General features: G+C 44.0%; 1 protein-coding gene across 2 annotated transcripts in view; it reads right to left on the reverse strand.

The window, feature by feature from the left end:
• LRP3 (LDL receptor related protein 3) overlaps positions 1–25,151 on the reverse strand; it is a 136,488-nt gene that overhangs the window by 76,134 nt on the left and 35,203 nt on the right. For both annotated transcript variants that reach the window (XM_069216533.1, XM_069216532.1), the window contains exon 2: positions 12,403–12,450. In XM_069216533.1, coding sequence (XP_069072634.1) covers positions 12,403–12,450 — 48 coding nt within the window. The remainder of the gene's footprint in view (positions 1–12,402; positions 12,451–25,151) is intronic.

A 25,151-nucleotide genomic window follows, 5' to 3' on the forward strand; every position in this document is an offset into this window, starting at 1 on the left:
CTGATGATCCCTAACTCGTGGCCACAGTACAAGACTTGGTACATGTCATCAACTCTTCTCTATGTCATTCCATCAACATCTCTCATGCCGATATTTCAACGTTTGGGCATAACACAATGTAACAATGCCATTACTGCATCTATGGGTGGAGCTGATGTACAGCTTTCAGTTAGGTGTGTGAAATTCCTCAGGCACGTTCTTAAGTTACTGAACTCGAACCCCATGGGCAGTTAAAAGTGGCAGTCTGTCTGCTTCACCTTGATGTAAACATCACAGCCCAATGCGATCCCACTCGTACTCACGGCATGCAGCCTGCTGCTATTGCCTGGCTAAGACCAGTGGGGACTAGACACAGCAGGCTCATTGCTATCACAGTATTCTGTGGTCCGACTGGGAATCATCCTGGCTCTTGAAGCCAAATGAAATAGTTTTAGATATGTTATCAACTGGTTTATAAGTCGGCCGCTTCAGGACAGCCACGATTACTGTGAGCCGAAACCAATAGGCCACACGATATTGTAAAATGCACTTTTTTAACTAGTCCTGCTTCAGAAGTTCAATGAACTTGCATAGTGCTTGTCATTTATCTGGCTGTTATCATCAGATGTCTTTAACCCAATATGATTGCACTCTGCACTTTATTCACTGACCTGTGACTCCCTTGAATCTGACTGAATTGCCCTTGACGCCTAACAATTCTATTAGGAGCTTGTTTACCAATTAGTTTACGTATTAGCTCCCTCAGCCTGAGAGACTGTACTCTGCTGTTTAATAACTAGCCCCTAGCCTTTCCACCACATTTTGACTAGGTCTAGCAGGGACTATGTACGACAGGCCTTTATACCATCAATAAAGCACATTAGGAATTTGAGGAGAATCTTCGGGGTTCTTGAAGCCTGGTGAAATTGCCTGTATATGTCACTAATCAGCTTATGACTCTGTTCCCTCAGGCTGTCAGGATTAGCACAAATTAGACTGGGCTCGCCATCTGACTGCACAACACGCACCTCACAAACTGGGCTAACATCACAGGCACAGAAGAATATAACTGTGCAAACACACTTTATCCTTCTAGTCACCAGCAGCAGTTTCCATACGCCCAATCAGACTGCTCTTTGCGCTTTATTTATCTGACTGCAGTCTATCGCTACATCAATGCTAGGTTTAGTGGGGACACCCTCCAGCCTTACACTTCTGGCTGCTGGGAACAGCCCATGGTAGGCCTAGCAGGATCCGACATTTACATCGCGGTTTGCAATCTTGTTCTAAGTCACCACCCATACGATTCCACAACATAGCCTACCCTGATGTCACGTATTGCTGCTAGTAACGCCAGCCCATACCAAAACGGGCCTGCCAAAGGAAACTGCGTACAAAATGCCCCACGATGCTACCCACCAAAACCTCCTAAATCTCTAATGTAGCAATCTTGCCCAACCTTTTGTATATGTAGCGGGCAGAATGGAGCCCCATTTAATCAGAAGTCTACTTTATACATTAGGATCCGAACTGACTTGAAAGATGTAAAGTATAAGCATTTTTACGATGTACTAAATTGACAGATGTAGACACAAACAGATTAACTGAGATATCTGACTTTACTTGGTTTTAACTTTTTATGTGTTTTTGTTGTATTGTTATGGTTTTAAATAACTAAAAACCATAACAACTTACCTTACCTCATACCATAGGTTTAGCGCCAGAGGCCTGTAAAAAGGTAACGGCCACACAAATGTTTAAACAACACAATTTAGACCCTTTTTATTTTTTAAAAGAAAACGTACTATACCCATTATTCTCCTGTCTGTCTATGACAAGATCATGGAACAAAATTTGGATAAATGTTTGGTAAGTGTTATTGACAATACATACAAAAGAGGCAATGTTATCTGGTTCCTCACTCACTTCACACCTTTCTTTCGTTCGTAAGTATTAATAGTTAATTCAGTACCTAAGTCTCCTTACACCAATTGAATTTACCAATCAAGTGAAACAGAATACCAAAAACACCAAGGATGCCCAAAGGTTCTCTTATTTTATCAGTTCAAATGTTTTTTTTCTGCATGTTATTAGTGGTTGGAGACCAAACTCCTTCAATTGATTCATGCCACAGATGAGGCTTAAAATCTTACTTATTATTGTAGGATTACTGCTTACTCTAAAGGGATACTTCCTCTCACAAACACTGCAAGAGTGCCCATATGTTTACGTAAAAACAGACAAATTATTAATGTAGTTTGTGGCATCAATATAAAACAGGTGCACGCTCAACAGAGTGATACAGAATTCTATCAACGAGGACACTTTTATAAAATGAAAAAACACAAGGTTATCATTGAAAGTGGTAAAAGAGTTGCTGAGCGGCGCACTCCACTGCCGGTGCCCAGTGACAGAGAAGACCAGTCTCGAAATTGTATAATACCAAGAAATTTCACCGCACTCCACAAGGTACAAGTAACGTGTATTTTATTGCAGTAACAACCATATATATATATATATATATATATATATATATATATATATATATCCCTGTCTGCTTTCATGCTTCTATCAATTTAGAGGTGTTTTGCTGTTCTAAAGAATTTTATCTGCCGGAGGGCTTTCTTATTCATAACTTCTAGACACACACACCAACAAATGGCCTAGAGAAATTTAGAGGAACTGAGTGACTACAGGTCAGTTTCAGTATCTTTCCATAACTATGTCAGTACAGGATAGTGAAACATGTGTACGTGTGTGTGTGTGCGTGCATGCGTATACACTCACATAACCCGCTTATTGTTTGGAGCAACACAAATGGACAAACTCAGCTCTCCACAAGAAGGGCTTATATTATATAACATTCACTGACCTGACAGAGGGGGGTAGCAGTGGGAGGAGAAGGGGGTAACAGGGCAGAGGAAGGCTAGAGGGGCAGCCAGAGTATTTTTTATGTATGTATGTGCGTGGCTTTACCAATCAGCGCTTGTACAGCTTTACTGTCTGTGCTGATCATCTCTATTCCAATCTATTGGGTGTAAGACACAAGGAATAGTATATATGGATTCAACAACTCCACTAACTGAATGTGTTTCTATGTTTGAAAAATAAACAATCTTAACTTCTGTAATACATTTTAAAAATGGTCAAGGGCTCAACTTTCACTTATTGATTTCATACAGTACCCCAAACCATAGGGTTTTGCAATGTACTGTCTCAGTCCTTTGGTTATTATCCTTTCCTTTTGCAAGTGATTTCTTGATTTTTGTTATTCTGAAAGGAATGTTTGTTGTGATCCAACAAAATGTGTGAGTCTGTTATTACCATTATTTTCTTGCAAACATGCATACCTGGAAGTAATGGTAGATGTTTTTCCTTAATAAACCTGTCACTCCGACCTCCTGTCCAAATTGCCTGCAGATTTTGGCATCTGGAAAATGTCTGAAGAATAAAGGCAACATGAACTAGGATGCCTTCTATAGGGTATCTGTTCCCGAGTGTGGAGCACGACATTTGGCAACTTTCTTGCAAATAAATTATTAAAATGTTTGCGTTTTAAAGTATATGTCATTATTGCATATTTGGGCTGCATCAATCCCAGATTGGGAAAATATACAAAACAACAGAAAAGGTAACTGTGTTCGACCCAAGTTATTGCGAAAAATATTTTTTTTTAAAGAAAAAAGAAAGAAAGAAAGAAAGGAAGGAAGGAAGGAAGAAAGAAAGGAAGAAAGAAAGGAAGAAAGAAAAGCATAAATCCTGGATTTAAAATCCTCGGAAGTGAAATGGTTACATTTGCAACAATTTCACCCACCATTCTGGAAGAGCACAAATTAACAATTAACGCATTCTTCACAGGCAGCAAACTCAAGGGAATGTTTCTCAATACATCAAATATAACAGAAGCCATGTGTCAGCAAAGCAGTGTGGGCTGCTACAACAAAAGGCCCACTTCACTCTGAACAAATGTCGCTGCACGTCGCTCATCAACACAGCAGTCATGAAAAGGAACTGAACGGTGTAATGGGAACATTAAGCGACAGAGCTGACTGAATGTAACCAAAAAGACGTATGTGCTGCACTAAAAGTCTCCTTTTCCCCAGGCTTCCACTGAAACCAGTTGATGGATGGTTCTAAAAAAGCAAAAAAAATGGCTCCACATCTCCCGCCCCCCCAACCCTCGTGTAAAAGGCATCCTAAGGTATTTATTATTTTTATCTGGCACGTTTATGGAGGACCGACATGCTGGACTGCAGCATATCTCACACAAAAGAACCATCACTGATTCGTGGGGCATGTTTCATGCGGGAACATTACATCAAAAGAAAATGCTTGCCGTCATGAAAATGCAGGATCGACCAGCAAAGGCCGGAACACATGCTGCTTGAAAATGTAAGGAATTACATTAATTTTAATGGCAAATTTAAGCCCTCGGGTACCATCTCACAGTGTTCCTGATCATCTTTTGGTTGCCACATTAAAAGATTGCCATGCCTTGACCTTTAAGCAAAAGCGGCTCCTGTGTTTCAGGTGCATAGTGGACTCGTGGGAGCGTTGCTTTATGGTAAATAACCTGAATGTTGCAAACAGGCACTTAAAGCTACATTCAGGCTGTGAAAAAAGAACGTAATTTATCGAGTACGTGCAAGCTGCCAAAGCACTAAACATAATTATTTAATTCGCACATGTACATTTTTACTTTAGATCCTGCTATGGTAAATATAGGAACACAAGTAGGATTTTGTGCGACAATACAAGGGACGTGCATTCACGGACGGATAGCTCTGAAAATGCTACATGTGAAAGGGTTTTGGGCTATGTGCGTCATGGACACAACAGTGGGAAGCATCCCAGGTGACAGAAGTGACGTAGCAGCTTGCATCACTCGCCACTGTCGCGTGGGCCTGTGTCCCCGGGCCACGCGTGGCCAGGACTGTGTTAGCGCAACAAACAGACCATACACTGGTAGTCTGGAGGTCCGGGGAACTGCGCCAAGCCATTTCCAATCCATTTTTATCTTTTACGTTAACTCCTCCCACCGTCTCCCCTCTAGATACATTGTAAGGGAGAGCCCGTGCGGCTCCCTACAGCCACCATCCTGCAGTTTCTATAATAAAACACAACAGCTCTATGTTAAGTGATGAGTGCCAGACACTTTGCTATTCGAACTAAAACCATCAGGGGGCATTTTGGGGCGAAAGCACTGCTGAAAGGAAAAATGAAGGCATTCTGCATGGCCAGTGTTCTGGGTGGATTAAAGTAATGTGTGGAACCCAAAAAGTGATTCATTCAATCCATTCACCACAGCCAGCAACAACAAACCATCAAATCTACAACTACAATGATACACAACTCAAAGGAGAAAAGGAGGAAGGAAAATAGAAGGCTGCCAAATAAGAGAATTCCATCCATCAAGAGCAGTGACAGCACAGCAATGGCATCATGCTGAAAAGCAGTCAGCGTATTGATAAGAACTAAGGGCCAGACGTACGACCCAAAGTTTTGCGACTTACAATTTGTGACTCATTTGCAAGTCGCAAATTGCGAGTCGCAAAACCATATGTACAACAGTGTACTTCACACTGTTTGCGATTCCCAATGGGATTGCAAATGACCTACCTCATTAATATTCCAGAAGTAGGTCGCAATTTGCGACCCCATTGGGAATGACTGCACTCACAGGTATGGTGGCCTGCTGGGTACAGCAGACCACCAGGTCTGTGACTGCTTTTAAATAAAGCTGTTATTTTTTTTTTAAACGCAGCCTGTTTTCCTTAAAGGAAAACAGGATGCAGTTGAAAAACAAAAATGAAAAGTTTTCTTTTCAACTGCCTGCTCTGAAAAAATACTTTTGCTACCATTCACAAAGGGGAAGTCCTCTCATAGGGACCCCTTCCCGTTTGCATATGGGTTAGCACCAAATTGAAATTGGTGATAGCTGCAATTGTTTTGTGACCGCATTCACGGTCATAAAACAATTCTACATTGCACTGCGACTCGCAATTAGAAAGGGAATGCCCCTTCCTAATTGCGACTTTCAAACCTATTTTGCGATTCGGTAAATAGATTACCGAATCGCAAAATAGGGTCTGCAGATACTAAAATGCTTTTTTCTTGTCGCAAATGGCCCGACTCTGTGAATTAGCCCATTTGCAACAAGAAAAAAGCCACACACGTTACCTTTAATCCATGTGATTGATTTTCAATCGCCAGTGGCATTGCAAAGGATACTATATTGCTTTGCCAACCTAGCCATAAACTCCATCACAGTTAGTCTTAGCCCCATTTATGAGAGGACTGGTACTACATGGACTGTTTTAATACTTTGGTTATTTGCAATTGATAAACCTGGCATCCTTTGCGTTTTTTCCCCTCACGTTTTTGACTTCAGACCTCCTGTTTTTGCTGACTTTGTTTTGCTGGCCTTGGTTTTATGCACTCTTTATCACTGATAACCAGTGCTAAAGTGTTTACGCTCTTTTCCCGAAACATAACGACACTGGCTTCGCCTCAATTGGCATATTTCATTTACTTGTAAGTCCCTAGTAAAGGGCACTACATGTGAGGCTGGCCTGGCTTGTAGTGGGTACCAGAGGTACTTACACCTTGTGCCAGGTCCAGTTATCCCTTATTAGTGTAGAAGAGGTGTTTCTAGCAGCTTAGGCTGATAGAAGGTAGCTATGGCAAAGCAGCTTAGGCTGAACTAGGAGACATGTAAAGCTCCTACTATACCACTGGTGTCACATGCACAATATCATAAGAAAACACAATACACAGAAGTACTAAAAATAAAGGTACTTTATTTTTATGTCAATATGCCAAAAGTATCTCAGTGAGTACCCTCAGTATGAGGATAAGTTATATACACAAGATATATGTACACAAACCAAAATTATGCAGGTAATAGCAAGAAAAGTAATGCAAGCAATGTAAAGTTACAGTAGATTGCAATAGGAGCACATAGGTATAGGGGCAACACAAACCATATACTCCAAAAGTGGAATGCAAACCACGAATGGACCCCAAACCTATGTGAGCTTGTACAGGGTCGCAGGGACTGTAAGAAAACAGTGAGGGTTAGAAAAATAGCCCACACCAAGACCTTGAAAGGTAGGTGTAAAGTGTACCTACTACCCCCAGGGAGCACAGAAGTCGTGATAGGGGGATTCTGCAGGAAGAACAAACACCAGCAATGCAACAACAGTGGATTTCCAGACCTGAGTACCTGTAAGACAAGGGGACCAAGTCCAATAGTCGCGACAGTGTAGAGAGTGGGCAGGACCCCAGGAAATACCAGCTGAAGGTGCAAGGAAGCTGCCACCTATTGGAAGAAGCTTGGAGTTCTGCAAGAAAGAAGAGATCTAGGAACTTCTCCTTTGGAGGATGGATGTCCCACGTCGCGATGAAGTTTGCATAGGTGTTCCCACGCAGAAAGACCACAAACAAGCCTTGCTAGCTGCAAGGGTCGGGTCAGAGGTTTCTGGGTGCTGCTATGGCCCAGGAGGGACCAGGATGTCGCCACTTGGAGGAGGAGACAGAGGGGGTGCCCAGAAACTCAGGGAGCCCTCACAGAAGCAGGCAGCACCTGCAGAAGTACCTGAACAGGCACTTGGAAGAAGAGTGAACCGGAGTCCATGCGAAGTCACAAAAGGGAGTGCCACGATGCCGGAGGACAACTCAGAAGGTTGTGCACTGCAGGTTGGAGTGTCGGGGACCCAGGCTTGGCTGTGCACGAAGGAAATCCTGGAATAGTGCACAGGAGCCGGAGCAGCTGCAAATCACGCGGTACCCAGCAATGCAGTCTAGCGTGGGGAGGCAAGGGCTTACCTCCACCAAACTTGCACTGAAGAGTCACTGGACTGTGGGAGTCACTTGGACAGAGTTGCTGAGTTCCAGGGACCACGCTCGTCGTGCTGAGAGGGGACCCAGAGGACCAGTGATGCAGTCTTTTGGTGCCTGCAGTTGCAGGGGGAAGATTCCGTTGACCCACAGGAGATTTCTTCAGAGCTCCTGGTGCAGAGAGGAGGCAGGCTACCCCCAGAGCATTCACCACCTGGAAACAGTCGAGAAAGCCGGCAGGATGAAGCGATACAAGCTTGCTAGTAGTCGTCTTGCTACTTTGTTGCGGTTTTGCAGGCGTCCTGAGCAGTCAGCGGTCGATCCTTTGGCAGAAGGTGAAGAGGGAGATTGAGAGGAACTCTGATGAGCTCTTGCATTCGTTATCTGGTGAGATCCCGAAAGCAGAGACCCTAAATAGCCAGAAAAGGAGGTTTGGCTACCTAGGAAGGAGGATTGGCTACCAAGAGAGGTAAGAGCCTATCAGAAGGGGCCTCTAACGTCACCTGCTGGCACTGGCCACTCAGAGCAGTCCACTGTACCACAGACACCTCTGTTTCCAAGATGGCAGAGGTCTGGGACACACTGGAGGAGCTCTGGGCACCTCCCCTGGGAGGTGCAGGTCAGGGGAGTGGTCACTCCCCTTTCCTTTGTCCAGTTTCGCGCCAGAGCAGGGCTGGGGGATCCCTAAACCGGTGTAGACTGGCTTATGCAGAGATGGGCACCATCTGCGCCCATCAAAGCATTTCCAGAGGCTGGGGGAGGTTACTCCTCCCCAGCCCTCACACCTATTTCCAAAGGGAGAGGGTGTTACACCCTCTCTCAGAGGAAGTCCTTTGTTCTGCCTTCCTGGGCCAGGGCTGCCTGGACCCCAGGAGGGCAGAAACCTGTCTGAGGGGTTGGCAGTAGCAGCAGCTGCAGTGGAGACCCCGGAAAGGCAGTTTGGCAGTACCCGGGTTCTGTGATAGAGACCCGGGGGATCATGGAATTGTCCCCCCAATGCCAGAATAGCATTGGGGTGACAATTCCATGATCTTAGACATGTTACATGGCCATGTTCGGAGTTACCATTGTGACGCTGTACATAGGTAGTGACCTATGTATAGTGCACGCGTGTAATGGTGTCCCCACACTCACAAAGTCCGGGGAATTTGCCCTGAACGATGTGGGGGCACCTTGGCTAGTGCCAGGGTGCCCACACACTAAGTAACTTTGCACCCAACCTTCACCAGGTGAAGGTTAGACATATAGGTGACTTATAAGTTACTTAAGTGCAGTGGTAAATGGCTGTGAAATAACGTGGACTATATTTCACTCAGGCTGCACTGGCAGGCCTGTGTAAGAATTGTCAGAGCTCCCTATGGGTGGCAAAAGAAATGCTTCAGCCCATAGGGATCTCCTGGAACCCCAATACCCTCGGTACCTCAGTACCATATACTAGGGAATTATATGGGTGTACCAGTATGCCAATGTGAATTGGTAAATTTTGTCACTAGCCTGTTAGTGACAAATTTGGAAAGCAGAGAGAGCATAACCACTGAGGTTCTGGTTAGCAGAGCCTCAGTGAGACAGTTAGGCATCACACAGGGAACACATACAGGGCACATACTTATGAGCACTGGGGCCCTGCCTGACAGGGTCCCAGTGATACATAGACTAAAACAACATATATACAGTGAAATATGGGGGTAACATGCCAGGCAAGATGGTACTTTCCTACACCTGTACATTAAATGATACTAGTGGGCCTGCAGCACTGATTGTGCCACCCACTTCAATACCCCTCTAAGCAGGTCCCAGGGCTGCCACAGCAGAGTCTGTGTGTGCAGTTTGAACTGCCATTGCGACCTGGCAAAGTAAACCCTTTGCCAGGCCTAAATATGCCTTTATAATACATATATATCACCCCTAAGGTAGGCCCTAGGCAGCCCTAAGGGCAGGGTGCAGTGTTCTTTAAAAGATGGGACATGTAGTTGTACATTTTACATGCCTTGGTAGTGAAAACTCCTAAATTCATTTTTCACTACAGCAAGTCCTATATCTCCCAAAGGATAACATTGGGATTACCTTATTACATTTTATAAGTGTAATTCACAATCTGGAACAGATACATTTTGAGATTGGTGTCTCTGGAATCGCAATTTAAAATCACAACTTATGGTGAAGTTGAATTTTAAATTGCAATTCTGCAAACGCCACATTAAAAAGTTGGCATTTTCCTACTTTAGTTATTTGGTGCCTACTGCCTGCCTCTGATCACTTGTCTGCCGTGGGTGACTCCTGGACTTTGTATAATTCCCCCTAGACAGCCACACTCAATGGGAACTTAGGTGTGACTTGATGGGGAATCGTGGGAGGAACGGAGGGAGGGGCTGGGCACAGCCTCACTTACACCTGAATAGGCTGTGTCCTGTCCACACACAAAGGGATACATAGCCCCATGCAGTGAGTCCGGAGCCAGGGCAGTAAGGGCTGGGTCTATGTGCACTTCTGAAGTCTACCCCACTTCAAAGGCACAACTGGGTATAAATACTGTACTTCAGACACCTCCACTTCAGTACACTTCTGGACCAGTGGATACTCTGCCAGGAAGAAGGACAGCTGTGATGCTGAAAGGACTGTCACTTTGCTGGACGGCAACTCTAAAAAGGGTGATGCCTTGCTCTGCTGACCTACTGCCTTGCGCTTTCCTGCTTGGGGGAAGAAGAACTGGACCTGGAACCCATCTTGAACCCAGGATCTCAGAGTGACTCAAAGAGCTAGTCTGTTGGCCTCCTGGTCTCCGCCTAAGGGACATAAAAGGCTCCCCGCAGCTCCTGGGCCCAACCTTCAACATGCTCCTGACCACCAAGGGGTGCCTCTCAGGTCCCAGGCCCTTGGAAGAGGTTTTTCAGCTCTTTAACTCAAGATTTTGGGCTCTTTGAAAAAGCAAAAAGGCTTGTATACTCCAGGAGACAGAAATCCAGTGAAACAGCCACATGTTCATCTCTTTACAAGCAAGTATCGCCACTCGTGACCAGGAGTCTCTAGCCCGTCCGCAACACCCAACCTGCTCCTCAAGCCCCATAGACCACTGCCAGTGACAGTCTCCTTACTTCCAGCGAACTTATGTCCTGCAAATGAGACTCTTGGCACAAATCTTGAGAAGGTAAAACTTCAGCGGAACTAATCTGGGACTGTATCCAACCCGTGCTCCATCTAAGTCAGCTTGAACTTTTGACTTTCACCAGGTCCAAGGTGACCAGGCAGCCAAATTTAGCACGTTATGCCCTTATGTGCTATGGTGCAATTTATTCTTTAAAAAATTGCAAACTCTGGTTTTACTTACTGGGATTTTTGTCATTTTTGTCTGGTTTAATTTATTAAATTTTACTCCATTTTTCTAACCAGGTATGGAATCTTTTTGTGTGGCGTTTTCACTGTTTTACTATTTGATATACGACACAAATACTTTATACACTGCCTCAAAGTTAAGCCTGGCTGCTCTGTGCCAAGCTACCAGAGGGTGATCACTGGTTACCTTAGGGTTTGCCTGACATCCTGACTAGAGTTGCGGTTGCTGCTTGAAAAGGGCCCATACCCCAGTCAACCAGTAACCCAATTTCTAACAGCAATCATTTCAGAGTGGGCTTTTAGTCACAAAGACAAAAGTACCTTAAGCATGGGTTAGTCTGTCTATTCAGGCTAATAGTGCTAGACATTTATTTATTTTATAAGATGGGTTAGTTCACATTCAACATTCAAACTAATAATGCACTACTCAATGGGCTAAATCACCAGTAAATTCATGTGAGAGCATTCATTTGGTAGGAATTAGCTTCTTCTTGGCTCAAGCTCTGGTGGTTATAGAGATCTTCCTTTCCATTGTAAAATGTGGGCTGGTAGCGGTGAGGGGGACTGGCTCACTATGATAAAACACATTCCCTCACCTGAATTAAATACTTCAGAAATGAATGACACATATATGCATGGATCCTTCAAAGTTGCCCAAGTAACAGATGTGGAAAGTAATCCTAGTATACCTTTTTAAAATAAAAAAATAAAAATTCAGATTTTCAGCTTTAACCGCATTTTACTTTGAAAGCATTCCTACAAAATTTCAGTTTTATTTTCATTTTCTCTAGAACCAAAAACAAAGTTTTTGGTAACTTTTCACCCTTCATACATAGGAACCAATTCACAGACATTTAAGGGAGACGTGTCCCAGGAGCACTGAACCGTCAAACTCCCAAGTAAAAAATAGTGTAAAGATGGCAAAGTCCTTTATATTTGTAATAAGTGTTTAGGAACATTCCCTGATCATTCCCATTCTCTATGTTTGGGACCAATGAACAAAGGCATTTATAATATGTGAAGCAGTAGTACAGGAGCCCTACTTCACATACCGAATTGTCCTTGTGAATTGTGGTCATAATGTAGTTGTTTTAGATTTCATAGTTTTGTAATAATTTGGATTATGCCAATTGCAAAATATACGCTTACATTTTATGGAAAGTATTAAAAAATGAAACTTATAATGGAGGAATGAATACACTCTATATAAATGAAAAAAATGAGCAAAACAAATCGCCATGAAAGGGTTCTCACCTCCTGATACAGCTACACTTTCGATATTTCCATTTGTTATCCAATGTGCTGTAAACATAAAAAGGAAAAAAGAAGCTTTCATCAGTGGTGCATTTATTTGTTCTAAGAAATTCAATTTTATGTCACTGTAATTACCACTTTTGCCTAATTTACAAACATTTCTATGGCACCGTGTCACTCATCAATGCATACATAGCTTGCACACTGCATAAATTACTATGACATTTTTAGAACCCCCAAAGAAGTAGCTTTCTGTCGCTTTCTGTAACAAGACTAATGTGTAATTTAAGTTCTGAAACTGCATTTGGTTAGGAATGTAAAGGGTTTGCATTTGTGTCTGCTTCATTCTGCTCTTCTTCCATGAAGTCAATGCACCTCATTTAAATTTGACAGACAACAGCAAACAGCCAGTCTGCTAAACTAGGGGCTCACCTGCCCTAGGATCCGAACAAAGCAAAAAGGTTTGTGCTGCAAGTTTTGACTCTCTGCCCCTAGACCACAGAACAGTAGGGCAATCTGTCAAAGTACGTCAGAATGTTTGCCGTATTTAGGATGGTCAATTGAAGGCACCAAGTATTGTGATTCACTGAATCACAGTGCAGGTGTTGCATTCACCAAAGTATGAGGCACAGGTGCTAGGTAACTCAGGATGGTATAGGAATTAACAGTGGCACTGCGACTGTCACAAGTGCTGACAGTAAAGGAAAAGGAGCTTAGTGTAGTGTACTATCCACCAGCAATACAACTCCTATACATTATTTTGGAGGGCCACTATATGCCTTCCTCCCTTATCCTCTCAAATGACAGCTGAGATAAAGAGGCCTAGAGGGAACCTCTCGGCCCAAGGACTGGGGACTTACCATGTGGTCAGGGAAACCAGGGGCAAGGAACATATTAAAATAAAAGACTGAGAACTCCCACTACATTGTGTGGGTTGTCTGTTACAGCTAGGAGTAGTGACTACATACTCATGCTTTGGAAGTTATTAAACTAAATAATGTTTTACGTAACAATCACTTCAAACATGCCGCTTGCTCCTCAGAGCTTCAGTGGGTTTAGTTGCAGCAGCCTCGCCGCTGAAAATCACAGAGATCCCTATCTGCTTGTCACAGATCTCAAAATATGGTGAGCATCCTCTACAAGAAGAGCTGAGGATATGGCCACTGTTGACCTTGTGGAATTCCCACTTAGCGTGCATTAGTCCAAAAGTTTCCAGACAGCAGGGATGTGGAATTCCAATAGCCGGACACCTGGGACATATTGTTTGGGGTCAAGGGAAACAAGTTTTCATGTTTATTTTGTCCTTGGGACAAGTAGGCCCAATCCCCTGCAGAACAAACCCTTTGGCTGCCAGTTTACAGAGAAGGGAACTGTTTTCAGTTGAGGTAATATGTGTCCATATGTTAATGCTGTTGGAACTTTTATTTATGGTTTATTAATAAAAAAGCATTTATTATCAGGGTGAGTGCTGTAAATAAAAGTTTTAAGGTCACACTGCACTACTGACAGTGGTTCCAGTAAAGACAAAAAGAAAGTGTACACAAGTTTGAAAAGTTTAACAAAATGAGGCTAAGTATAATGCTCCCAGAATGCTCTCTGATTAGATGCAAATGTTTGCAGAAGCATGTAAGCAAGAGTGATGATTATTTGCTTTCAAAATAAAATGCTCAGAATAAAATGCAAGTAGGAAACCAAGCATTTGCAATGCAATGGGTCTCGCTTTTGCTCAAGCTAGAGCACTTAGCATTGTAAACTCCTAACCGGACTTTTCTTGCCACATAAATTGAAAATGAAAAGTAAAGCAGTTTCACATAACTAACTGGACTTTTCTTGCCATATAAACCGAAAAGTAAAAGTTTCACATAAGCGAGCTGACAGCCACCACTTGCAGTCAAACCTATCGGCAAAAGTGCAATTATCCATGTAACCAGCAACAGTGCAATTATCTACATAACCGGCAAAAGTGCAATTACCTATGTAACAGGACTGATGTCATGCAAAGTGCTCGACTTCTGTGCTGAGAAAAGAGAGAAAAAGTAGTCCAGAAACCGGTCGGAAAACATGGAGCCTTGTATAATTTTCAGTACTTGGTCGGTGCGCTTGAGGAGGGCTAAACACCGGAAAAGGCATCACATATGCATGCCTTTCACTAATGAAAGCAAGCAGATTTTAAAAGGCAAGCCCACAAACCAATGAAAGAGACTGACATGACATGAGTGTGGTTTGAAGCACAAAGAGAGATTACAACATCAGATAGAGAGCTTTTTGCTTGCCCCTAAAAAACGTTTCGCTACTATGAAATTTTAGGTGCTATTTCTTTAAAGCGTCATTTAGTAAAATGTTTTGATGCATGCTAGTATTTCCCAAAAATATTTCTAATGGAAAATGAATGCAACCATATTCAATAAGATTATGGGAAGCATGAAAATAAACAAGTACTGGCAAAGCCAACAAATCAGACATTTGTTGTGAGTCTTTTGATTTCGTCAATGCGTGTCTTTTTTTGACATGGCTTTTGTAACACTTTATTGGTGTGGGAGCTGCCAGGCCCTCAACATTGTAACAAACACTAGCAAAAAGCAAAACTTTTTTTTGGTCTAAAAAAGCACACATTGCCACTAGTGATGTAACAAAGGCCTGCAGTCCCTGCCACTTGGGTGGCCCTTCCAGGGGCCTCTCAGCACAGCACCTGCCCTGAGTGAGTCTTGAGGGGGGCCCTCCATGTTCTGTGCAGGGGGGTCCCCTCCAGTTTCATTACAACACTGATTGCCACAGTAGTTCCTGGCACTAAACAAAACTACTTTGAGTGCCAATATGCTCTTTGTGGAAGAGCAGAATGTGATCACTCATAGTAATAGTAGAAGTTTATTAAAAACTAAATGTCTTTGTTAACACCAGACCTACTTAGGGACCCGATTCTTAAAGAAAGTCACAAAAGAGCACCCGTTGTATACGTCACTGAATTAGTGGCTTTCATGAATTCACAAGAGCTTACAGATGTAGACCTGGAAATCATACGCCATAAAATATTTGTGAACTGTATTTTAACATGAGTAAATATGCATGTGAAGATTTGGTCATGTGAAAATCTATTGAGAGTTTACAAGTTAACTTTTCCTCCAACCACTTGTTTCCCAACTCTGGAAGAACTTCTACTTCTGCAATTGTCAGGAGTACATTTCAAACCTTTCTCATTATGAGAAAAGATTAGAGAAGAACTGGTAAAAATCCTTAAAACATGCAAGTTAGTAGGTTTGCAGACTCAAAGGCACTCCAGTCCTAGAACTATTGCTTACTGCTTCCTCCAGCCCCAGTATGTAGATCTGCAGAAAGGTGGCAAAATAAGAAAATTCCTATTGAAGGGACTGAAATTGCAAGTATTCAAGCCCTATTATAGTAGTAGTACTGGCATATTCAGAGAGGCTATTATCAGAGCCCTTACGTAATGAGATTGCTGCCATAATTTGTTGTCACACTACATGGCACCAAAGAATAGGTAGGTTTAAGAAGCAAACTGTCCCACGGACAAATAGATATTTTATTAAATTCCACACCCCTCCATACAAGTCCACCTTTTCCGCCACACAACCTGGGAATTTGAAATTACTTGTTTTACTTTATCTCACCTTTTCCCCTGACCTACACTACCTTAAATTTGATTACAACTATTTACAAAGTTTTGTTGATGCTCCTAAAGTCTACTTACTTGCTAAAGTTCTGAAAGTTTGCATTAGATGACCTTGACGATTCCTCTTACACCCCACTTTGAATATGGTTATTCTGCTCCTTGAATCACTCCAACTTCCCATACTTACCCACATGTTATTCAAATCCACTTCAATGTTTCTTGCTTTGAAAACTGTATGAGTAAATGTGGACTTTTCTCAGAGTAAATTAACCTTACATAGAGAAAAAGATTAGTGAATCTACCCGTTACAGGCTATACTTGGTACTGTTGTTTCCCCTCAACCAATCAACGTTAAGCAGCATATAAAACGTTCCCTCGGAAATGAAAACCAAATGTCTTGATTTCCTGTTCATTAACAAACTACATAGCTGTTCATACAGAGTGCCTCATTTTGTGCAGCCCATAAAACCTCCGGGGGCAAAACAGACCAAGGTAAAACTCTTATCATAAATAGATGTTTCTCTGTGGTTTTACCTTCCCATTCTGAGTTCTTCAGGTTGGAATGGAGTGCCATGCAGTTGCTGGTTTGTATTTTTGACTTTTCTTTGTTGAAGGAAACAAGGTTGATACAAGTTGAAAGCTCAAAGAGCATGATCAGAAGTACAAATTGGCAGAAAGTCATAACAGAACATCATAACACAATCACAATCATAACACAATCCGGGTTGTGGGAGAAGTCCAGCAGGAAAGACATTTACAGTCATTGGGGTGGTTCGCCAGCATCCGGGTGAGGAGGTGATAAAGACCTTGCTCTTGTATAACCAGAGTGGGAAAGTGGGTTGTGGGGTGGGGGGGCATATCCTACGAAGTACAGACTGGGGGGGGGGGGGGTCGGTGGGCAGAGGGAAGGGGAGTTATGCATTGAAAGTGGTTTGTCTGTGGGTCATCAAAAAAAGGGGCAGGCTGCAGTGGATGGGAAGACCATGAATCATAGGAACGTGCCTGGTGGTTGATGGATTGAATTACAGAGAGATACAGGAGACTGAAAAGTTAGGGGAGCTAGGCATAGGTCTATGAGTGGTCCAGTGAATGAGAGGAAGCGGCAAGTAGAGAAGGGAGGGCCCGGTGGTGGTAAGAGTATGAGTCATGAGTCTAGGAGAAAGTCTCCCCATGTGTCCAGAAATGTGTCATAGTGAACGGTGATCCTGGTGATAATCCTTTCAAAAGCAGCCACCTTATACAGTTCTCGTAGCTACTCATCAAGTGTTGTTCATGGGGGCGATCTCCAAAGTCTCAGGATGAAGACCTTAGTGGAGGCCAGTGACACGGCTAGCCACCTGGACGTCGGTTTGTGATAACTGGGCATTCAGCAAAGTCATGAAGGAGAGTTGTTTGTGCTTTCAACACCTCTGTGAGGAGTACCATCTGTCTGATGGTAGTTGTGATGGAAGACCAATAGGCCAATAGAGCGGGAAGTCCCAAGAAGATGAACATTGACTCCCTCCAATGATCCGCACCTCCAACATGAAACAGACAGGAGTAGGGAAGATCTACGGAGTTGTCAGGGTGACCAGTGAAAATACTGAAGTACCTTGCGAGTAACTGAATTTGAGACATACCTCCCTGAGGTACTTATAGGTAGCTAAGAGATAGCCCCAGTCAGCCTGCTGAGCAATTGTTGTTTTACTGCTTGTTAAAACTGCATACTATCCCTATTATCCCTATTCAAAAGTTGCAACGGGTCAAGAAAGAGCACTGCAATACTGTCACTACATTATACCTTGAAAATCGTCAAGGGGTATTATAGTTTGTCTAATTGCAATTTGGGTTGAACTCCAAACCTAAAAAACTGCATAAATAGGAATACACTTAGTTCATTCCCTTTTTATCAGGACCCCCACTTCTAACTAGGGCTATCCAAACTCAAACATGCATTCCAAAAAAACATTTCTTCTTCCCTTTAAGGGACCGCAAGAACCCAGATGAGACCACAATACCAATATACTAATAGTTGCAGCTTCTCTGAAAGGTATTGCAGCTGCCATCTTGTTGGGGGATTAGGAAAGCACTCTTTAGCACAAAATGCATAATAAGTATTCTGAGTATGAGGAAAAAGTAGCAGCAATTCTTAGTACTTGCTATCCATCTTCTCAGTTTTCCTCAAATACAATGCATCATGTACCTAAAAACAATCCATCCATTTTTGTCAGATATTTCTGGAGTTAGAGCGATGTTGATCCTTAGTGGATGCTACTGCTAACAGGAAAGTTTGAATAGGCCACTGTGTCTACTATAGAAGCGGTTTCCAAGTCTTCTGACTAACATTCAGAGTATTATGTGAGGGTTAACCATGCGAGTTCTCCACCCCATCAAGATGAAGAAGAAGAAGATTATTCTGTCCATCACTCCGGTTCCAATGTCTATGTGAAGCTGGAAGACACAGAGACTTAAAAGAGCATGTAATTCAGTGTACCTGGACAAACAAAGCGCTTCCACAAAGCAGACCTGGCAACCTTGAAAAACGTTTCACAGTAGGAGATGAGGGGGATAGCCTAGTCACGTTGGGTTCTGGAGAGGGGGCAGGGTGTTGATCACATCAGCACCAGCCTGCACTGGAGGTAGGTGGGGCAGGGAGAAGGGGTGGGATTTAAAGCCCACCAATCTCCTTCCAGCTATGGATGAGCATTTGAGGGGCCAACGAGAAGGGACAAGGCTTAGGACCCAGCACAGCTTGGTCAGACACTCCTACCTAATAGCAATGGCATAAACTGGTGAATCGATCATCTATCTGGATGATAAAGTGAGATTCTTGGGCAACAGGAACATTCTTATGCTTACAGGGCAGCAGCACTGCTGATGATTCAGGGTCTCCTGATCAAAACATATCTATGTTCGGTCCAACGTATGAACTGGATTTATGAGATTGTCACACATGTACCCCCGAAGCTACATTAAGACAAACAAATTGAGACAGAAGGAAATCTGCACAATCATGACCAAACAAGCTGCATCCCCTATCACAATTTTCGATCAAGACCAATAACCATTGGCCGCCCAAAATTAGTCGAAGGTTGACAGTGCAAAAATATTGCACGCAAGGCGCTGTTTCTTGAAAACCAGGAGCTTATACTAAGAGAATGGATGTACAGAGCGATTTTCTTCCTGAAAAAGGGTACTTTCATCTAAAAAGAACTAACAATTGTTCATCTTTCATTTTGCATCTGTCTTTTCAACAATACTAAGTGTTAGATTAATTAAATATCTGCAACACAATGTGCTTTCTGCAACCATACAACAATTCCACGTGCAGATGACAAAACAATGTTGTTAAGGTCAATTTTCAAATCTTCACTTGACAGTCTGGCACACCCAGAAAGACATATCTGGCAGAAGTGGGCCGGGTGGTTGGTTGTGGGTTCACATGTCACAAAAAGTAGTAGATGAACTATTGAAGTAACTGAGACCTAACTCCATGTGAGCCATTCAGGAATTATAAGCGCAAGACTGGAAACTTAGTGGAAGAGAAAGAGAAGTAGGCAACCACCTAACGGCACTGGGAAAAGAAAGAAAGAAGCTCACCTCACGCAGGGGAGGAGAGTGGGGCGCGGAGCTGCACTGAGTGCTTCCAGCGCGGCTGTGACCCGGGTTAATGAGTGAATGCCTCCCGCCTCCCCGCGCTCGCAGCTCAGCCGCTAGATCTCCCCTCGGGAGGCGGCGTCCAAGCTGTTTCCTCCGGCTCCCGGGATTCCCGTTTCAGCTTCTACCGCAGGGTTGTCCTAGAACCCCCTCCTGGGACTGGGAAGCGAGGAGGCCAGCGACCCTGGCGCTGTCACCAGCATCCGTGGCCTGAGGTGGTACCAGTGCCCAGCAGACGCCTAGCACCAGGACCTTTCAGACAGCAACCAGCTGAGCTATCACAAGTGCATTCTGGTACACGTAGTCCGGCGGTTCACTGCACCCATCACGGACTCAGACCAACGACGACGACACCGAAGGGAGACAAATAAGAAGCCGGATTTCAGAAGATGGGGGGGCGCGGCCGGCAAGATGGCGATTGGCAGCACTAGACGAGTGCTCGGCCTGATAGTGCCTGGTGGGAATCCAAGACACTCGCGGGCGCTACAACGCGCACACGTAACGCCGCTGCCTGATAGTGCCTGGTGGGACTCCAAGTCCCAGGCACCCCTGTGCTTTCCCTACACCAGGGGACACTCGCGGGCGCAACAAAGTGCACCGCGCAACGCCGCTGCCTGACAGTGCCTGGTGGGACTCCAAGTCCCAGGCACCCCTGTGCTTTTCCTACACCTGGGGACACTCGCGGGCGCTACAAAGCGCACCGCTGCTGCCGCTGCCTGACAGTGGCTGGTGGGACTCCAAGTCCCAGGCACCCCTGTGCTTTCCCTACACCTGGGGACACTCGTGGGCCCTACAAAGTGCGTGGGACGCGCGCGGTCCTTCGCCCGTCAGCGACCGACTGAGGCCGGGCCGGGGCATCCCTCTTAATTTTCTTTTTTTTTTTTTGTTTGTTTGGGGGCCCCTGTTTTTGGCTCGGATACCACGCAGACAAAAATGGGGAAGCGGAAGGCAGATGATGTCCCTGCGCCATATTCTGGTGCCAAAAAACACAAGAAGAGAGCTAGCAGGAAAGCAGACGATCCTCCTAAGCCCATTGGGAATCAATTTCAAGCTAATTACTCCTTGTTTGAGGAAGTAGAGGCAATATTGAGGAGCCCATCTATCACCGCTCCCCCCATTCCTGCCACTTCGACCCTTAGGAAGATTCCGGATCTATTTAATGAAAAACTGCGGACACCTCATTTGTCTGTGGAATCGGACCTCCATTTGCCTCCCATATCTAAGGCTGTAATTCTTTCACCACCAATGAGGCATACTTCGAATGCTGAAGTTGTAGAATGTACCCAATCCAGGGACTCTCTGCATTTAGGCTCCAAGTCTGTAGTTTCTAGTGATATCCCCTGTTCAAACAGATTTCAACTCCTATCTACTTCTAGTTCTACTTCTAGTGAGAGCCCAGGTTGCTCTCCACCTTTAATTCCAGCGGAACCTGGTACAGAAGAATTGGACTGGCAGATCCAACGTAAGAGGTCACTTGAACTGGAAACTGTTTCCCAGAAGCTGGATGATTTAAAATCCTTGGTAATGGTTATTTTGGGTAAAATTTCTGGACTATCTGATCAGAAGGTAATTTGTAATTGTAAATTGCCCAGTACGAATGCCCACATCCCTGAGCTGACCGGAGGGTCCAACGCGCTAGCAACATTAGACACTGGGGATAACTTAACCTCTTACCCCAAATGCCTAAAGTTGGGGGCAAAGTCCACGAACATGGCAATGAATAAAAAGGGGAGTTGTCTATCTCTACCCGTCAACAACCCCACTGATACCGGCCGTATGCTTAATCCTGCCTTAAAAAATAATGACCAGTGTCTTCCCTGCACAAATCCCTTGCCCAAGGAAGTCAAGGACGGGAAGGGTGTACAGGCGCCCGTAAGTCCACCCAGAGTCTTACGTCAAGGTCAATCTAATTTAATTCAGGTGACTGATCCAAAGGGGAGACATGATCAGAGTAGAAAGGATGCATACATCTACATGACAGGGGTCCCTAGGTTGTCTGTTGGTCAGAGAGAGTCTCATGAATCTCTCACTAATAAAGTTATTTATTGGATTTGCATACAGAGGAAATGTCTGTCTGTCATCCGTTCTGATATTCGGGAGGTACGTAGACATGTTCAACCAGACTCAGACTTTGATTACATTTCAATTCTTTTTTTCAATACCTCCATGGTTGATAATCTTATGGCTTTCAATTCACAGACTAGTTTTCTAAAATCTGGCAGAGACATTGGAATTGGCCTCTGCATGTATTCTCCGGGGGGGGGGAGGGGGAGACACGAAGGATTGATAGACCATCTAATGTCCTTGAGGGAGGGGTCCAGGGTCTACTCAATAGTAATCGACTAGCTTTGACCAAGATCCGTTCCCCCCGGTTATCTGATCTAGACTGACTAAATGATGTTTCTCCCTCAGTGATCCCCATTACAGTTGCTACGGCTCACAGAAGCAAACGACCAAGGGCTCTGAATTCCATCGTACCCCTGAGAGCTAGGTGCACATTTGTGCTCTCTGAACTTAACATTATGTCTTGGAATGTGGCTGGATTAAAGAAAAAGATGGGAGATCCCGGATGGGTCAACCTTATCTCTAAGCAAGATTTATGTCTTTTTCAGGAAACCTGGGCGGAAGAGATAATATATGTTGAGGGGTTCACAACTTATTTTGTCGCAGCTCAACCTACCTCTGGAGGCTTTGGTAGACCTATGCGTGGGCTTATGATTTTAGTGAATAAGAAATTGCAGTGCGACCATTCTGCACTATCCCTTAATTCGTTAGATCTATTGGGTGTCAGACTTACATTTCAGCCTGGTTTTACAGTGACATTGGTCAATGTGTACGCGAGGTCCGTCCCCCCCCCAGCATGGAATCGAGGGTACTTGCCCAGCTAGCTGAGCATATGGAACTTTTGCATCCATCCAACCATCTAGTGATATAAACTGTTCCTTCGTATTCAAGAACCTTATAAGCAATTTGACAACTGAAGAAGATGAATCTTGGGGTATCCCCCAAGCGAAGGACGATATTCTTAGCATTGGTTCTTGTGTTGCCACACAGATGGCCTCCCTTTGCCTACGTTTTGGACTCAGGGAATGCAATGGTCGGACTAGATCTGATTCAAATCGTGCCCCCACTTTCAAGCGTGGGTGTTCTTCCAGCATTATTGACTATTTTGTTGTCGACATCAGGCTCTGGTCAAACACTCTGGATATGAAGGTGGAACCCCACCATGTTAGCGACCACCACCTCCTATGTCTTACTCTATCCAATAAAGCTTTTGGGAGAAAACAACATCTAGAGACCACTGATGTTCCGATCCCGTGCCCGAACTCTAGGCAAACTCGTGTCAGTTGGCCAAAAGTTACATCTAATCCATTCTCGATCAAACAAATGTATTCTTCCTTTCTACAGCTGTTCTCTGGTTTTGACAAGCAAAAGGTTGATAGTATTCCAATCTTGAAAATCCATGTCGAATTGACAACCATTCTACAGATTTTTTTTTTATAAAGAAACCACTGTTAGGCATACTCTTGATACCATCCGATCTAGAGAATGGTTTAATAAAGATTGCGACCTTGCGAGGCTCAATCTCAAATTGGCCCTCCACAAGTACTCACAGGAGGAGATCAGGGCCGCTAGATTTAGTTACACCAATGCACTGGATCTAGCGAAGAAAAATTGGGAATTTGAGATCTGGCAGGAGTTGCTGGAGGCAGTCGAAAATCGAGACGAGGGCTCTTTTTGGAGGTTGTTGACCAACAGGCATAGAGAGGGTAATGTCACTCCAAATCTTCATATCCAGCCCGAAAGATGGGTGGCTCATTTCTCCGAGATCTATGCTTCATCCATGCCCATGCAGCAGGACCATGAGGACCACGGGGGCGTTGAACGCAGACCTCTCACTGAAGGTCCTACAGAGGACATTGTTTTCACAATTGCTGAAACCACAGCAGCTATTAGTTCTTTGAAATCCGCTAAGGTTCCTGGTCCTGATAAGATACCGGGGAACCTGTTTAAGTCAGAACCCTTTATTTGGGCGTGGTATATGAATACATTATCGAATGCCATCGCAGCAGGCGGCCTTATTCCGGATTCGTGGCTCGAGCCGAAATTATCCCTATCTATAAAAAAGGAGATGTGGGACTGCCCGTAAATTACCGCCCAATTATTCTCATTGATAATCTCCAAAAGATTTTCTCTAAGCAGGTCCTAGACAGGCTTATGGACTGGGTCCAAGCCAATCAGGTCCTATCTCCCCTCCAGGCTGGTTTCCGCTCAAGAATTAGCACTATGGACCAAGTTTTTAGATTCTTCCTGCTTCTCTGGAAATACGTTACTTTGGCCAAACAAAACTTGTATGTTGCTTTTGTTGACCTAAAGTCTGCTTTCGATCTCGTTCCAAGACAGAAATTGTGGGAAGTCCTAAAAAGAATTTGGTGTGCCAAGGAATTTGGTGCACCTAATTCAAAGATTGCACAAGAACACCTATGCTCGAGTAAAATGGGGTAGTCAGGGGGAACTTACCGATCGTATTAATATCAGGCAGGGGTACGCCAGGGCTGTGTCCTGGCACCCACTCTTTTTTCCTTGTTCATTAATGAGGTGGTGCAAGCTGTAACTGATTGTCAAAATGATGCCCCTTCATTGAACAATTCAAAAGTTCCAATTCTTTTATTTGATGATGACTCCCTCTTGATCTCTAAAACACCGATGGGCCTTCAGGTCATCCTGGATAGGTTCAGTGTGTTCTGTGCAGACCATGGATTGGAACTTAATTCTAGTAAAACAAAACTTATGATCTTTGGTCTTGGTTGCACAAAACGTTGTAACATCTTATATAACGAGGTTCCTCTGAGCAAGGTATGCTCTATTGATTATCTAGGGGTGAGAATCAGCAATGATATGAACTGGCAGGCCCAGGTAGGAAAAAGCCTAGCTCTCTTAGCACACAGGTCAGGGGCAATTTTGTGTTTTCAAAAGTCTAATACTGTGAAAGTTGTTTCCCCAGCTATTAAAATTTATCTAGCAAAGGCTCAGAGCACCGCGGTTTATGGCGCTGAGGTTTGGGGCTGCTTCAAAAGTAGCAAGTTATCTGTGGGGGAAAATAACTTTGTAAGATCGCTCTTGGCATGTCCTCGTAGTACGCCCTTGGTTCCAGTGTTTTTGGACTTAGGGTTCCCCCACATTTCTGATGTAATAGCTCTAAGGCCCTTAACTTTTTGGGCTCGTATCTGGACCACCCCTGAATTAGTCGTATATAAAGAGTCCTTGCAAGACTTATTGGATAGACCAAACGTACTTTCTATCCCTTGGTTCAAGTACATTTCGGAATGGTTCCATACTTTGGGACTCAGTGATTTTTGGAGCCAGCCAAATAATTTAAGGAGGGTTCACAAGGATCATTTAAAATCAGTTTACTGGTCCCATGATAGGGAAAAATATTGGTTATGTACTTCACATGGTAGGTTGACGTCTCAATTTCTCGATT

This window comes from Pleurodeles waltl, chromosome 12 (assembly GCF_031143425.1).
Source record: "Pleurodeles waltl isolate 20211129_DDA chromosome 12, aPleWal1.hap1.20221129, whole genome shotgun sequence".
In the NCBI taxonomy this organism is placed as follows: domain Eukaryota; kingdom Metazoa; phylum Chordata; class Amphibia; order Caudata; family Salamandridae; genus Pleurodeles; species Pleurodeles waltl.